The sequence below is a fragment of the Macaca fascicularis genome, chromosome 1 (assembly GCF_037993035.2).
Source record: "Macaca fascicularis isolate 582-1 chromosome 1, T2T-MFA8v1.1".
In the NCBI taxonomy this organism is placed as follows: domain Eukaryota; kingdom Metazoa; phylum Chordata; class Mammalia; order Primates; family Cercopithecidae; genus Macaca; species Macaca fascicularis.
The window spans coordinates 60,666,681-60,684,004 of record NC_088375.1 but is presented as its reverse complement, the minus strand read 5'-3'; the positions used below and the strand labels follow the sequence as shown (position 1 = coordinate 60,684,004).

The 17,324-nt window shown below is 42.0% G+C and overlaps 1 protein-coding gene across 6 annotated transcripts in view; it reads left to right on the top strand.

Annotated features, from left to right (window-relative positions):
* The first annotated feature begins 2,136 nt into the window (after positions 1–2,136).
* Positions 2,137–17,324, top strand: part of KLHL12 (kelch like family member 12) — a 38,741-nt gene continuing 23,553 nt past the window's right edge. For 3 of the 6 annotated variants that reach the window (XR_012431588.1, XM_045395099.3, XM_065539720.2), the window contains exons 1-5: positions 2,137–2,291; positions 4,170–4,409; positions 9,254–9,407; positions 11,082–11,299; positions 14,039–14,080. Coding sequence is in view for 4 of the 6 variants with exons in the window: in XM_045395099.3 (XP_045251034.1) it covers positions 4,215–4,409; positions 9,254–9,407; positions 11,082–11,299; positions 14,039–14,080 (609 nt within the window). In the remaining 2 variants the exon portion in view is untranslated. The remainder of the gene's footprint in view (positions 2,292–4,169; positions 4,410–9,253; positions 9,408–11,081; positions 11,300–14,038; positions 14,081–17,324) is intronic. The other 3 variants (XR_012431589.1, XM_074033201.1, XM_005540461.4) reach the window with 1 other exon arrangement.

Below are 17,324 nucleotides of genomic sequence, written 5' to 3'. Positions count from 1 at the left end.
TCACATGATGCAAAATTCAAAAGGCAAACTAAATTATAAAGGGCAAAAATCTCCTTCCCACCCTGTCTCACAACCAGACAGTTCCTTTCCCCAAAGAAACCAATGTTACCAATTTATTTTGTCTTTTCAAATAGTTTACACATACACATGTAAATATGAATATATCTTCCACCTTTTTGCACCAATAATAGAGTATATAAATTGTTCACAGCTTCATGGTATTGGATTTTATGGATGTACTATACTTTATTGAATCAGTCCCCTACTAACGGACATTTAAGGTTGTTGTCAATCTAATCTACAAACAATGCTGCAGTTAGCAATCTTGTACATACATTGTTTTACATGTGCACGAGTATATGTGAAGAAAAATTTTATTAAAATCAACGAATATTTCCAAAATGCCCCCAATAAATTTTATACCAATCTTGCACTCTTCTCTACAATATGTAAGTCAGGGACAGTTTTAGATCAGGAAGGTATGATATGGAAGATGGGGACACAATGTAAATTTAAAACGCTACCCACTTGGCTATGGTTTTAGAATCCTTAAGAATCAAAGGGCCAGGGGGTGTGGCTTCCGTCTGTAATCCCAGCACTTTGGGAGGCCAAGGCGGGCGGATCACAAGGTCAGGAATTCGAGACCACCCCGGCCAAGATGGCCAAACACCGTCTCTACTAAAAATACAAAAATTAGTCTGGCGTGGTGGCGTGCGCCTGTAGTCCCAGCTACTACGGGAGGCTGAGGCAGAAGAATCGCTTGAACCCGGGAGGCGGAGGTTGCAGTGAGCTGAGATCGCGCTAGTGCATTCCAGCCTAGGCTACAGAGCGAGAATCCGTCTCAAAACAAAACAAAAAAAAATCAAAGGGCTCACAGAGGAAAATAGTATTACCAAACACAATTTGTCTAGACATTGAGATAAGCTGAACTAATTAACCTCTTTGCCTTTTCAGTCACTAAGATAAGTGCACCAAAATCAATTAGAATTTACTGAATCAATTAGAATTTCCTTAGAATCAATTCAGCGGTGATGACAGGGACCATTATGATGCAGAGTATATACTGAGGTCTGTGGGTCGCAGGGCTCAGAGGATTCTCGCCGCAGCGTTGTTCGGCACGAAAAGGCCATTGTGGACAATGGACGTGAAAAAATTTGAGGCCTCTGTGGGTTTTCTCGATGTCAAAAAGTTTCTCAGTACCTGGAAGGTAAAACATACTTGCTGCAATCAGATGCTTGGCATATTAAGCGTTGGAATTCTCTCTGTGTGCCCTGCCTCGTGAGCAGTAGGGAGGAACTCAGGCTCAGACAGTCGCTGAGCTGTAGATACATTCCCAGGCTCCCTGCCGGACCCCACAACATCCGGCCTTTTTTGTTTTTTCTTTCTTTTTTTTTTTTTTTTTTTTGGAGACGGCGTTTCAGTCGGTCGCCCAGGCTTGAGTGCAGTGGCGCGATCTCGGCTCACTGCAACCTCCGCCTCCTGGGTTCTAGCGATTCTCCTGCCTTAGCCTCCTGAGTAGCTGGGATTACAGACGCGTGCGACAACGCCCGGCTAATGTTTTTTGTATTTTTAGTACAGATGGGGTTTCACCATGTTGGCCAGGCTGGTCTCAAATTCCTGACCTCAAGTAATACACCCGCCTTGGCCTCCCAAAGTGCAGGGATTATAGGCGTGAGCCACCACGCCCGGACTTTTTTTTTTTTTTTTTTTTCAACAGGGTCTCTGCAGTGGCGACTCTGGCTCACTGCAACCTCTGCGCCTAGCTCAAGTGATCCTCCTGCCTCAGCCTCCCTAGTAGCTGGGACTACAGTCGGGGCCACCACGCCGCGCTAATTTTTTTTTTTTTTTTTTTTTTAGAAACGGGGTTTTGCCGTGTTCCCCAGGCGGGTGTGGAACTCCGGAGCTCAGGTAATTCGCTCGCCTCGGCCTGCCAAAGTGCCGGGATTACAGGCGTGAGCCACCATGCCCTGCCCACCAGACCTTTTTCTAATTCGGCTTCCTAGCAACGTGCAGAGGCCCGGCACCAGGGTGCAGGCAGGTCACGTGACACCACCTCTTCACGTGACGCAGACTCGAGCGGGAGGAGGGCGGTGCTCCAGCTGCATTGCGTCATCACGTCGCGCGGCCGCAGGGACCAGACCTGGACGGCTCCAGAGCCTCCAGAGCCTCCGGGTGGGGGCGGCGGCGGCGGCTCTTCGGCTCTTCCTGAGCCGCCTGCTGGCCCCGCGCCCCACTCCATCCCCACAGGCTGGGGACGGGCCCGGCGCTGCTGTGTGGGCTCGGGAGCGGAGGTGAGTTGCGCGGAAGTGATGGCAGTCAGCCCTTCCCTTCCTGTCCGTCAACTCCGGGTTATGGCCCTACCCCCCATCCTTGGTCTCCCTGTAAGGCGGAATGGGAGACATGCCGGAGAGAGGAGGAAGGCTGGCGGGGGGGCGGGGCATCTGGCCTCAGTCGCCCTCTCAACTCTCCCCTGAATTGCCCCCCTGCGGTACCTCCATCTGGCGGCGCCGGTCATATGCCTGGTGGTATCAGAAGGAAGGAGTTCGTTTCCTTCTCTAGAATGTAGTCTTTCCGGAATTTACTACCCCATTCCTGCCCCGAATCTCCCGAAGTGGAATCCCTCTATTCAGATGTTAACGGAAGTTCTAGAAAATAGGTCACTTCAGAAGGGTGAGGGTGAAGGATATGCTGAGACTTGGAGTGTTGAGGCAGGAATCCCCTAGAAGGAAGGCCACTCTGCACTAGGGGTACTGTCATTTTGGCACGGAAACGATAAAACACCCCCCAGGCTGTCTTCACTGTAAATGGACATTTGTTCCAGACTCTTTTTGCACCCCTAGAGTTGAAACTAAGTTGACTTAAGTCTTTTTGAAAAACATATGCTTTGATGAATCACCCCCTTTTCTGCAAAATGGGTCATGCAGTTGTTGGAGGGATTATCTATAGCGCTTATAGAGTAAAATGCCAACTATAAACAGAAGTAGATGAGAATTTAGGATCTCATTTTTCCTGTTGAAAAATTACTTGTGAGTTGCGAACTTCTGGAGACCACAGTTTTATTTCCTGCCGTCCCCCTACCCCCGCCCCGCCGGATCGTTTCAGAAAGTTTTGGATTCCAATATTGATTCGTTAACCAGTAATGGACATTTACAGATATAGAGTAGGAATACCCTCTTGTTGAGGAGCTTCAATATCTTAAGCAAGTGTAAGTCCATCGATAACTTGCGTGGTTTCCACTATTCAGTTAGGGTAATAGGTCAATTGAAGTTTCTTTCTTTTTTTTTTTGAGACAGAGTCTCGCCCTATTGCCAGGCTGGAGTGCGGTGGTGTGATCTCATCTCAATTCAACCTCCACCTCCTGGGTTCAAGCGATTCTCGTGCCTCAGCCTCCTTGGTAGCTAGGATTACAGGCGCGCGTCACCACACCTGGCTATTTTTTGTATTTTTAGTGGAGGCTAGGTTTCACCATGTTGGCCAGGCTGGTGTCAAACTCCTGACCTCAACTGATCCACCCATTTCAGCCTCCTAAAGTGCTGGGATTACAGGCGTGAGCTACTGGGCCTGGCCTGAAGTTTCATTTTAAGAAGAAATCCAGATATAGCTGAAAGTCATCAGACATAATTATTTGGCTACTTCTTTAGAAAAAAGTTTATTTTTACTGACTGGCCTTTCTCTAAGTTGAAGTTGAATACACACTTTTTCTTACATTAAATTGTAAACATTCATTGTGCAACTTCTAGGATAGAAAGCATACATATAAAGCAGGATCCTCAGCCTCTAAATACTTATCTACTTAAGGATATTAAATAGTAATGATATAACACCTTTAAGAAATTGTATATTTTCAATTTGTCATTTGAGACAAGAACCTTGTGAAGATTTACAGGACATATATTGTTTATCTCTACTTACGTTTCAACATTGATCATAATAAATGTCAAGTGGTAGGGACACTCCGTGATAGAGGAATTCAGAGAAAGAAGAGAGAACTTTTACATGTACTAGATAGTGGCTAGATAGTGGTGGTGATGCCAGGCATAGGAGTGCCCTCAACTTGTGTATGTTTGGGTCTGAGGGAAGCCTCTTAGGTTCTTAATTTGTAAAACTAATTAAATATGTTCAGTTTCCCTAGTTCTTTGAATATGCTCATTGTTTTTTTTCTCTTGTAGCTTCAGAATCCAAGGACCCATTTTGTTTTTTCTCCGCACTGCTTTATGGGAGGCATTATGGCCCCCAAAGACATAATGACAAATACTCATGCTAAATCCATCCTCAATTCAATGAACTCCCTCAGGAAGAGCAATACCCTCTGTGATGTGACATTGAGAGTAGAGCAGAAGGATTTCCCTGCCCATCGGATTGTGCTGGCTGCCTGTAGTGATTACTTCTGTGCCATGTTCACTAGTGAGGTAAGTGATAAGTTAGCCCCACACAAATGAAACTCCCGTGGTACTCTAGTTGTCTTATTTCACTGAATAAAATAGTAGAACTTTGATATAATTGTGAATTTTTACAGTGTGATGTTTTGGCAGATTCTGGATAAGATCTACCACTTAGATGACTATGCTTTAGTTTCCTCATCTTTAAGTTAGGAATAATAGTAATATGTAATAACTGGTTATTAAGGTTATTGTGAAGATTATTTTATGAAATAACGTACAAAATGCTTAGAGTAGTTTAATATGCAGTAAAACACAAATGTCAGCTATTGGATTTTACTATTTCTTAAATTTGTTTTCCAATTTTTCTCCTTTTTTTGTTTTTAATTTTATTTATTTATGTATTTATTTGTAGAGACAGGGTCTCACTGTGTTGCCCAGGCTGGTCTTGAACTCCTGGGCTCAAGCAATCCTCCCACCTTGGCCTCCCAGAGTGGCCACATCTGGCATTACAGGTGTGAGCCACTGCACCCGGCCTTTTCTCCTTCTAAAGTCTAAAAATTTTTAAGTGAGTACCAGAGGGATGAGGAGGAAGGAAGGAGAGAAGAGTAGGATTCAGACCTCACCCCACTCCTCCTAACAATATGTGAAGAAAATCAGTGTAGATGTTAGGATAACTTCAAATGAAAGGAAGAAGAGTTTTTAATGAATAGCTGTGCAGGCATAGAGTGTATAACCTGAAAAAAGATGTTAACTTATAAGCACTTAACAAAGGGAATTAGGAAAAGGTTGGCTTGAGAGAATACAGGTAGTGCTCACAAAGTATTAAGAAAAACTGCTTAGTAATTGCCTGACAAAATACCTGAAATGTGGTGTAAGGCTGTTGAATATATTGTGTTGAATACTCTTAGAAAGCTGAACAGAAAAGAACATTGCAAGTCTTTGTTTTTCAAGATCCCAAGTCTGATTTTAAGAGCACATTTAAATAAATTATCTTGATTTATTTTTTCAAAGCTCAGTTGTGGGTGCACCACTGTTTATTATATAATTTACACTTACATGTATGCCTGAAATATTTCATTATGAAAACACTTTTTTAAAAGTCTTTTTAAGCACAAGTATTTTTTTTTTAGTTCTATCATCTTAGTGAAGATATTGCTGCTGGATCAGAATGGTATAATGGTGATAACTACCTTTTATGGGTCAGGTACTGTGCTAGTGATTGTTGTGCATATCTGACTCACCCTAGGGGTAGGTATTACCATCTCATTTTACAAATGAAGGAACACGGTTTCAGATATTAAATCACTTGCCCAAAGTCCCATGGCTTGTAAGTGCTAGAGGTGGGATTTAATTTTATATTTTCCAACTCTAAAGCCCTAACAGTTTTTAACCCTTGTGCTGCCTTAGCCTCCAAAGTATCCTACAATCTAATTTTAAAACCGGTATAGTTAAAAATACTATGAGCCAATGCTCAGTCACATGGCTAGTAGGGAAAACAGGAACCTGACAGGTCATTCCAGCTAATCCAGGCTAATTTTTAAATGAACTTGTGTGATATCACAAGGCAGATCCCTGTCCTATACTGTTTGCCATGATATATACCCAAGATCATCAGAAGCATTTGGAATTTAACTGGGTAAAGAGAGTGTCACCCAGCAGCTGCTGAGCATGAAATGCACTAGAACTGCTGATTGCTAATTATATATTGTGCATCCTGTTGTCAGCTTGAAAATAGTCTGTCTTTACTCTTTCATTATTTGGAAATTAATTCTTTTTTTCTCTTCAGTGATGATTTCTTTCTTTAAAAACTGACATCAGGCAAGAAAATGCTAGATGGTTTTGTCTTTATTTTTAAGAGTAATTGTTTAAAGGAGAGAGTCCAGAGACCTGGATTCTAGGCTTAGTTCTTTCAGCAATTCTGTATAAACCCTGGGAACCATCTCACTTCACTGGGTTGATCTGTAAAATAAAGCAGTTGAACTAGATGGTTTCCTTGTTCTCTTCAGCCATGAAATGCTCCTCAAATGTCATCTGATTGAAAGATCACAAGATTGAGGCAAGAGGACCTGGGTTTTTTTTTTTTTTTTGAGAGGGAGTCTCGCTGTGTCTCCCAGGCTGGAGTGCAGTGGCGCGATCTCGGCTCACTGCAAGCTCCGCCCCCTGGGTTCACGCCATTCTCCCGACTCAGCCTCCCAAGTAGCTGGGACTACAGGCGCCCGCTACCACGCCCGGCTAATTTTTTTGTATTTTTAGTAGAGACGGGGTTTCACCGTGTTAGCCAGGATAGTCTCGATCTCCTGACCTCGTGATCCACCCGCCTCGGCCTCCCAAAGTGCTGGGATTACAGGCTTGAGCCACCGCGCCCGGCCAGGACCTGGGTTTTATGTCTCTCTCTCTCTCTCTTCTTTTTCTGAAATACTTTGATAGGAATGATATCTGTCTCTTACTAGCTAAATGACTGGTTAAGTCTTGCATCTTTTTTTGATCCTTAGACCCTTTATCCCTTAAATAGTAATAATATCAGACCTAACTACCTTACCAGGTTGCTGTGAGAATCAGATGAAATAGTAGTAAATGAGAAGCATGCTGAAAAATTCTAAAGCAAAATATAAATGTAAAATGTATAATTGCTCTGAGTTCTTACATAGTGAAATTGTCTCCATATTTAAACTATTTGATGGAAATACAGTTTATTGAATGAGAAATTTCTGGAATACATGTACTTACATATTTCAGTATCATAATTATTGAATGCATTTAATGTGTTGGGACAGTAATTGTTTATGAATATTAGTACTGTATTAAATGTAAATAAACCCTAATATGTTTTTTCAAAATGATGTGCTAGTGACTTTTTTACTGTTAGGGACTGATTTTGTTCTTGGCTTTGGTAGAGAGTGCTTTTTGGTTATTCTCTGGCTGATGGAGAAATCAAAAATAATAAAGCCATTTAGTTAATAATGGAGATGCACCAGACTTTCGTGAGTAAAATGAATTTCTAAACTAAGATTAAGATCTAGTAAAATTTTCATAAGGTATTTTCAGATAGTTTCCTGTAAAGTTGAAGATTTCTTCCCTTAGCTAAACAGTTTTCTATGATTATCTGGCCTCATCAGTACTCATGGCTTCAAGAAGATATACTACAACAATTCAGACTAAATATTCTGGTAGTAATTAAGTTAGTCTAACCCAATATTTTGAAAAAGTAACAAATAGTTTATTTGTATTCGGATGGTGTTACATAAGAAAGTCCCTTAGGATGATCTGCATGTTATTTTTCATCATTACCAAATGTAGTCTAAGGGCCAGGCATGGTGGCTCACTCCTGTAATCCCAGCATTTTGAGAGGCTGAGGTGGGCAGATCACTTGAGGTCAGGAGTTGGAGACCAGCCTGGCCAACATGGTGAAGCCCCATCTCTACTAAAAATACAAAAATTAGCCGGGCGTGGTGGCACGTTCCTGTAGTCCCAGCTACTCAGGAGGCTGAGGCAGGAGAATCGCTTGAACCTGGGAGGTGGAGCTTGAAGTGAGCCGAGATTGTGCCACTTCTTTCCAGCCTGGGCAACAGAGCAAGACTGTGTCTCAAAAAAAAAAAAAATTAACTGGATGTGGTGGTGCACTCCTGTAATCCCAGCTACTTGGGAGGCTGAGGCATGAGAATCACTTGAACCTGGGAGGAAGAGGTTGCAGGGAGCTGGGATCGCACCACTGCACTTCAGCCTGGGGAACAGAGTGAGACCCTATCTCAAGGAAAAAAAAATGTAATCTAAGGACAGATGATAGGAACTAGGTAATCCTGGAGAGACTGAAGTTATAACCCACAAGGTCCTCTACAAACATGAAATTTCTTTGAAATTTTGTGTCTTATCTTAAAAATTCATGGACAGTGTTATGTTCATGGGAACTTTTGCGTTCTATTCTGTAACACATCTGTATTTTAATAAGAAATTGATTTTTAAAGTTATTCACTGGCAAAATTGCTATTCCAGGAAGGTGTCACCTATTACTTACTCCTGGGGTATAGATAACTACCCACTTCATTTGGAAAACTACAGATATTGTGCCATATTTGCTTTATTTTTTATTTTTTATTTATTTATTTTTTTTTTTGAGACGGAGTCTGGCTCTGTCACCCAGGCTGGAGTGCAGTGGCGCGATCTCGGCTCACTGCAAGCTCCGCCTCCCGGGTTTACGCCATTCTCCTGTCTCAGCCTCCCGAGTAGCTGGGACTACAGGCGCCCGCCACCTCGCCCGGCTAGTTTTTTGTATTTTTTAGTAGAGACGGGGTTTCACCGTGTTAGCCAGGATGGTCTCGATCTCCTGACCTCGTGATCCGCCCGTCTGGGCCTCCCAAAGTGCTGGGATTACAGGCTTGAGCCACCGCGCCCGGCCCATATTTGCTTTATTAAAATCCAACAAAATAGAGCATACTTTTGTTTTTTTATTTTCTTACTTTTTTATTTTTTTGAAAGAGTCTCACTCTGGTGCCCAGGCTGGAGTGCAGTGGCATGATCTTGGCTCACTGCAACCTCTGCCTCCTGGGTTGAAGCAGTTCTCCTGCCTCAGCCTCCTGAGTAGCTGGGACTACAGGCATGTGCCACCATGCCCGACTAAGTTTTGTATTTCTAGTGGAGATGGGGTTTCACCATGTTGGCCAGGCTGAACTTGAATTCCTGACCTCAGGTGATCTGCCTGCCTTGGCCTCTCAAAGTGCTGGGATAACAGGCGTGAGCCACCATGCCTGGCCTATAATTTTTAAAGATATATGTTCAATTAATGTTACTAACATCTCTAAGCTCTTAGGTATGAGATTCTGCCTTTATCTTGTAGAATTATAACCATCATTCTTTTTTACCTTTCAAATTTTCAGCTTTCAGAGAAGGGGAAACCTTATGTTGACATCCAAGGTTTGACTGCCTCTACCATGGAAATTTTATTGGACTTTGTGTACACAGAAACAGTACATGTGACAGTGGAGAATGTACAAGAACTGCTTCCTGCAGCCTGTCTGCTTCAGTTGAAAGGTACAGACATTAAAACTTGGTATTATTTATGTTGAAATAGCCCTGGAAAGATTGAAAATTAATAGTGTAAACTTAATCATGAACATTTTGGAGACAAACTATGGATGCTTATGTTTACTAGCCATGGCTTTTGTCTCATTGAGCAATAAGAGATCAGATGTCAATAGCACTATAAAGGAACTTCTCCAGATATGAGTATTTGGCACTATAAAAGAGAGCATTTGCACCTTTTCTGTTTTAAAAAAAAAAATGTAGGAAGGAGAAATTATGTGTTTTCTTACATACATGTATATAACACACCTATAAGGAACTATAATAAAAACTGATACTATACATAATCTACATGGATACTCTTTATCTGGCCATTAAGTGGTAGTATTTCATTAAGATAAATGAAATTTAAATTGATGCACAAAATATTAAAGTATGTTTTCACAGGATTACAGGTGGTTTGTTTTCCCTTACAGTTCCCAGGTTTTTTAGACTTCTTATTTTGTTTTTGAGACAAGAGTCTCACTCTGTCACCTAGATTAGAGCACAGTGGTACAATCACAGCTCACTGTATCCTTGAATTCTTGGGCTCAAGCAATTCTCCCACCTCAGCATCCTGAGTAACTGGGACCACAGGCACATGCCACCACACCCAGCTAATTTAAAAAAAAATTTTTTTGGCCGGGTGCGGTGGCTCAAACCTGTAATCCCAGCACTTTGGGAGGCCGAGACGGGCGAATCACGAGGTCAGGAGATCGAGACCATCCTGGTTAACACGGTGAAACCCCATCTCTACTAAAAAACACAAAAAACTAGCCGGGCGAGGTGGCGGGCGCCTGTAGTCCCAGCTACTCGGGAGGCTGAGGCAGGAGAATGGCGTAAACCCGGGAGGTGGAGCTTGCAGTGAGCTGAGATCCGGCCACTGCACTCCAGCCTGGGTGACAGAGCGAGACTCCGTCTCAAAAAAAAAAAAAAAATTTTTTTTTGTGGAGACGGGTTCTCTCTGTGTCGCTCAGGCTGGTCTCAAGTTTGTGGACTCTAGTGATCCTCCCACCTTGCTTCCCAGAGTGCTGGGATTATAGGCATGAGCCACCATTCCTGGTCCTCAGTTTTTTCTTTTTAAAATTCAGTTATGTTTTTGGTTTTTATATATACATAATTGATACATTTTTAGTTTTTAATACATGGTTTAAACAGTGTGAAGCTTTTGCATTAGTGCATAGTCATAAAATTAAAATACCCTGAACTTTTCAATTAGATGAATATGAGATTTGTTATTATCTTCTGCTTTTCTTTCACTCTAGTCTTTTAGTAAGTTTTCATGTAGAGTAGAAAAATGGGTACATTATGCTGAATTAGTAATTAGTTTTATAGTTTGATTCCCAAGAGTTTTGTAGGCATTTTTGTTGAATTTTGCCAGGTCCCTGGATGTGATTCATCTTGCAATATTCACTTTAAAGATTAAACAGAGACAGGTGTAAAGGTCTTGCTGAAAGTGGCGCAGTACATAAGCCAGAAATAGGGTTTTAAGTTCCTTAAGCAAAGAATTTCTCATCTGTTTCTTAGGTGTTGAAACAAGGGTTCATCTGATAACATGTAGAGAAGATGTTGAGATACAAGAATATAGACTAGATCACACCCGTCCAACTGTTCTAAAGTGTTTGCTTCCTGTGTCCGTCCTAGGTGTGAAACAAGCCTGCTGTGAGTTCTTAGAAAGTCAGTTGGACCCTTCTAATTGCCTGGGCATTAGGGATTTTGCAGAAACCCACAATTGTGTTGACCTGATGCAAGCAGCTGAGGTTTTTAGCCAGAAACATTTTCCTGAAGTGGTACAGCATGAAGAGTTCATTCTTCTGAGTCAAGGAGAGGTGGAAAAACTAATCAAGTGCGATGAAATTCAGGTACAGATTTGTCTTGATGTTATGGTTTCTTCAAGATTGGGCAGTTACAAAACTTGCAAAGTAGGATGCAGTTACTTACCATTAGGGCTTCATAATCAAGTGTGTATTTTGGCTCAAAGATTTCATTAACCCCTCCTGTACCAAATTTATTTGCATTTTTATGGAGTGGGAGTTTGCCACTTTCTTCAATTAGATATATGATCCGAGTGGGTAAGAATCACTATTAAACAGAGTATAGAATAAGCAGAAATTGGAAGTAAAGTAGATATCTGTAGACCACTTCTCTGTTACCCATTCACTCATTTCACAAACATTTACTGAGAATATCTACTATGTAGCAATTACTATGCCAGGTGCTACAGATCCCCAAATGGGTAAATATAGTTCTTGCTTTCAAAAAATTCACAACCTGCTAGTAGAGACAGAGATATAGACTATATATATGTATATAAAAAATAAAGAGGATAATAAGAATAATGAGCCTATACAAAGTAAGGACATTACGTAGAAGAAAGAAGAATAAACCTTTGCTCAGGAGTGGATCAAAAATGAAGAGACAAAAGTTTGGAAGTGAGGATCTACAGAAGCAGGAGCCAAATCATAACTGTCTTGTGAGGGCGCAGGGGATGGAAGGAAGGGACACGCAAACTGGATGTTAAAGGAATAGTAGGCCAGGCACAGTGACCTGTACCTGTAATCCCAGCACTTTGGGAGGCTGAGGCAGGAGAACTTCTTGAGGCAAGGAGTTTGATACTAGCCTGGGCAACATGACAAAACCTTGTCTCTACAAAAAAATAAAATTAGCCTGGCATGGTGGTGAGCACCTGTGGTCCCAGCTACTTGGGAGGCTGAAGTGGGAGGATCTCTTGAGCCCAGGAGGTTGAGGCTGCAGTGAGCCATGATCACACTGCTGCACTCTAGCCTAGGCAACAGAGGGAGACCCTGTCTCTTGCAGGCGAAGAAAAAGGAATAATACTTCACCTAGGCCGGGCGCGGTGGCTCAAGCCTGTAATCCCAGCACTTTGGGAGGCCGAGGCGGGCGGATCACGAGGTCAGGAGATCCAGACCATCCTGGCTAACACAGTGAAACCCCGTCTCTACTAAAAACACAAAAAACTAGCCGGACGCGGTGGCGGGCGCCTGTAGTCCCAGCTACTCGGGAGACTGAGGCAGGAGAATGGCGTAAACCCGGGAGGCGGAGCTTACAGTGAGCTGAGATCCGGCCACTGCACTCCAGCCTGGGTGACAGAGCAAGACTCCGTCTCAAAAAAAAAAAAAAAAAAAAAAAAAATACTTCACCTACCAGGGGATACTACCTGTGCCAGGCAGGCATTCAGTGACTTAACCTACACAGAAGAAAAGTCAATCCTAATTCTAAATCAGAGTACCGGTAGCAGAGTTTTTATTCCATATAGGTCTGTAGTGAGGCTAAGAATTGGAGTGAGAAGTCCAATATAGTTATTAGATGTCTTTGAAGCCCGTAGTATTGATCTCCAGTGGCCCAATTCTTTAATTTTTTTTTTTTTTCTTTTGAGACAGTCTCACTCTGTCACCCAGGCTGGAGTACAGTGGTGCAATTATGGCTCACTGCAGCCTGGATGTCTGAGCTCAAGCAACTCTCCCACCTCATCTTCCTGTGTAGCTGCAACTGCACATCACCACACCGGCTAATTTTTAAAAATTTTTGTTGAGATGGGGTCTCACTATGTTGCCCAGGCTGTTCTTGAACTGCTGGGCTCAAGCAATACTAGGCTCAGGCAATACCATTTAAAGAAAGCCTATAATATACTTCTGTAAACTAAATGATTACTCTCTCCTGATTTATTTTGTTAAAACTAGGATATTTGTGCAATAGAATAACAGGTGTTAAGTATACTTCTTCCAGGCTGGAGTGTGCAGTGATGTGATCTCAGCTCACTGTAACCTTCACCTTCTGGGTTCAAGTGATTCTCCTCCTCGGCCTCCCAAGTAGCTGGGACTACAGGCGCCCGCCACCATGCCAGCTAATTTTTGTATTTTTAGTAGAGACAGAGTTTCACTGTTGTGGACAGGCTGCTCTGGAACTCCTGACCTCAGGTGATCCACCCACCTCGACCTCCCAAAATGCTGGGATTATAAGCGTGAGCCACTGCTCCTGGCCTTAAGTATATTTCTTATCAAATTTTAGCCAAGTGGTTCTTTACATCTTTCTCTAGTGACTGTTCTGAGGGAAAAAGGATTAGAGCACATTAGTGACATTGGTTCCAACTGTAGAGGAATTATTTTCTAGCCTGACATACTGGGCTCTGTATCAGCCCAGAGAAGCTGCTGTTGCAAATGCTGTTGAGTCAAGAATTTGCTAAAATCGTAGTTCTCAGCCTCTTAGTGCAGGACGTTGTATCCTTGTGCTGAAATCACAGCCACAGCCAAAAAACATATTCATCAGACTTGGAAACTGGCAGTTCACTAGAATATCTTGATTTTTCTTGATTTGTCCACATATTGGAAAATACAGTGAATAGAATGAGCACTACAGATTTGACATTCACTACATATAATAGCTAATACTTACTCAGCATTTACTGTTGGTTCACTTACTAAATATTTGTTGAACACTTACTGTGTGCCCAGAACATTTCCAGGTGCTAGAGATCAAATTATGAACAAAACAAAAATCCCTGTCCACTGGAGCTTCCATTCTAATGGCACCATTCTTGGTATTTTTCTCTCATTTAATTCTCACATCTTCATTTTTCACAGGAGGAAAGTGAAGATTGGAGTTTAACCATCATACCAGCACTAGTAAGTGGTAGAGCCAGGTTTCAAATTCGAGTAGTCTGACTCCAGAGTCTATTCTCTTAATCACTCAGCTATGAGCTGGTCATGTTTCCATTTTGTTTCTAATTGTCCAAGTCAGGAAACAATCACAGAAGTCATTTCTTTTGGAACTATACAGGCTTTGGAATAAAACTGGATGGGGCCGGAGAGAACAAATAACTAACCTTATTTAGAAGCTGAAATGAAAAACAGCTTGAGAACTCTTATGTATAGTTTTTTTTTTAAATGTGTGCCAAGACTGCCCTTTGCTTTTTTTCTGGAAAGAAAGCAAGTGACATATTGTTTTCTGTTCCATATACCAGCCAGAAATAGGAACCAGATGTCTGACTCCCAGTTGCTAATGCTTCCTCTTATTAAATAAAATAATAGTACTTAAAACAATGGGAAGCAGGATGTCTTGTTGGTTAAAACAGCATGGGTTTTAGAGTCCAACTGGGATTTAGTCTTGGCTGTGTGGTATGTGTTACCTAACCACTAATCTTCAGTTTCCTCTTCTATAAAATGTAGATAATATTAGTACTGAGTACACAGGACTGTTCCGAGCATAAAATAAGAACGCCAGTACCTAATACACAAGAGAATTCTTTGTGAAAATCTATTGTGGAGAAAATCTATTTTTCTCTGTAGTGAGGCATTAATGTTTGGGTTTTTTCTTCCCCATTAGCTGTTTTTCTGCAATTCTAATTTATTCTAAATTCTGCTCATGATTATCTGCTCATGGCTGGTCTGAGGGCAGTGGTGTTTACAACTGTTGATCATACTCAGTTACAGATTTCTTTGTTCCTGCTCCACACCTGCTGCTTCATTTGATTAGTCTTTTTTTTTTTTTGAGATGGAGTGTCGCTCTGTTGCCCAGGCTGGAGTGCAGTAGTGTAATCTCGGCTCACTGCAAGCTCCGCCTCCCAGGTTCACACCATTCTCCTGCCTTAGCCTCTCCAAGTAGCTGGGACTACAGGTGCCCACCACCATGCCCGGCTAATTTTTTGTATTTTTAATAGAGATGGGATTTCACCGTGGTCTCGATCTCCTGACCTCGTGATCTGCCCGCCTCGGCCTCCCAAAGTGCTGGGATTACAAGCGTAAGCCACTGCACCCAGCCTTGATTAGTCTTAAAAAAGAAACTAAAAAACCTCTGCTCATGATTGAAAAGCTCCATCTTTAAATTGATGTATCTAATTTAACCTAGAATGTGTCAGAGTCTAGCATGTATCTGCTTAAAACTATTAGCCAATCATATAAAAGTTTTAAATTAAGATCAAGGACACCTTCTGTACCCTCCCCTGCATCTTATCCAACAATTGCCTGGGTTAGTTTGACCTCCCAAGTATTTCTCCAATGTGTCTATTTCTCTCTCACCACTGCCACAACTATAGTCCTGTAAGCACCTTCACATTTTGCCTGATATACCAGAGCAGCGTCTAAGCTCTTCTAGCTCTTGGCCCTTTAAACTGTTCTACCCACAGTAGCCAGGATAATGTTTACAAAACATCAATATGATCATATCAGTAGCCTGCTTGAAACCTGCGGATGATTTCAAGTTGCACTTAGAGTGAAATCCAGTATTCTAATGCTCTCTGTATCTGGCCCTTGCTTGACTCTCCAGCTTCATATTTTACTCCTCTATCACCCTCATTCACTCTGCTACACTAGCCTTCTAGTCATTTCCTCAAGCTGCCAGTTCTTTTTTGCTGTAGGACAGAGCTGTTCAATGGAACATTCTACGAAGATGGAAGTACTCTATATCTATACTGTTTAGTTTGCTCCTGCTAGCCCCATGTTGCTATCGGGCACTTGAAATGTAGCTAATGCAACTGAGAAGCTGATTTTTAATTTTAATTATGGTGAATGTAAATAGCCACACATGGGTAGTGTATTGGACAATGCACTTCTGGTGCTTTTGAGTGTGCTCTTCTCTCTGCCTGGGAGTACTCTCTCTCTCTCTCTTTTTTTTCTTTTTTTTTTTTTTTGAGATAGAGTCTTGCTCTGTCGCCCAGGCTGAAGTGCAGTGGCGCGACCTTGGCTTACTGCAAGCTCCGCCTTCCAGGTTCACGCCATTCTCCTGCCTCAGCCTCTTGAGTAGCTGGGACTACAGGCGCCCGCCACCACGCCCTGGTTAATTTTTTGTATTTTTAGTAGAGATGGGATTTCACTGTGTTAGCCAGAATGGTCTCGATCTCCTGACGTCGTGATCTGCCTGCCTCGGCCTCCCAAAGTGCTAGGATTACAGGCATGAGCTACCGTGCCGGGTCCTGCCTGGGAGTACTGTCTTACTCCCCCTGGCTAACTGCTACTCATCCATCAGATTTCAATTTGTTGCTTCTTCAAGGAGGCCTTCCCTGCCTCACCAATCTAAACCAGAAAATCTCATGTTGTTCTGTCTCATAGCCCCAGTACCTTTCCTATATAGTATGTAATAATAGTGAGTTTTTTCATTTTTCTGATTTAGCAGTTTGACTCCCCACTTAAGAGCATGGATCATATCTGATTTGTTCACCATATCTGATTTGTTCACCATTGTGTAATCAGTTTCCAGGGCAGTGCCTGGCACTTAGGAGAGGAGTTCAGTAACTCCCTCAAATGAATGCACTTTTTGAAACACTGTCTGCATTTTTAGAGTATCACAGTTCTTGGAAAAAGTTTACAGAGTGATTTTTTTATCTAGTCACAGTGACACTCTGAAAGGTATCTCCCAGAATATGTACTCTCTAGGGGCTTGTAGAAGGGACACAGGACCTGTATTCAGGTGTCTGTCTTTGGGAAGTTCTAGGTGTTATTATATACCTAGGACCTTCCAGTATTGTAGAATAGGTTTTTTTTTAGAGTGTATCTCCCATTATCTAATTGGTCATATGTAATCTTAGACCTAAGTTCTCCAGATGATTAATTAATTATATCTTCTCAAATAGCATAGTGCCTAATACACAGTAGTTCCTTGAAGGCTAATTGATAATGCTTTTCCTTTTTATTTTTTTTAAGACATTTATTCAGCATCACGATCAGACTATTACATTTGGCAATCAACAGCATGGCTGCAAAAAAAAAAATCTGCATTAAAACCCTTTGTTGGAATGCTTTACACTTTCCACAGAACAGAAACTAAAATAACCTATTATACAATTAATCACAAATACAGTCCTCGAGTTTTTTGCCCATACACATGAGTATTTGTGTAAAATATGTCTGCTTTGTAGCAGTTAGGCCCTGCCAC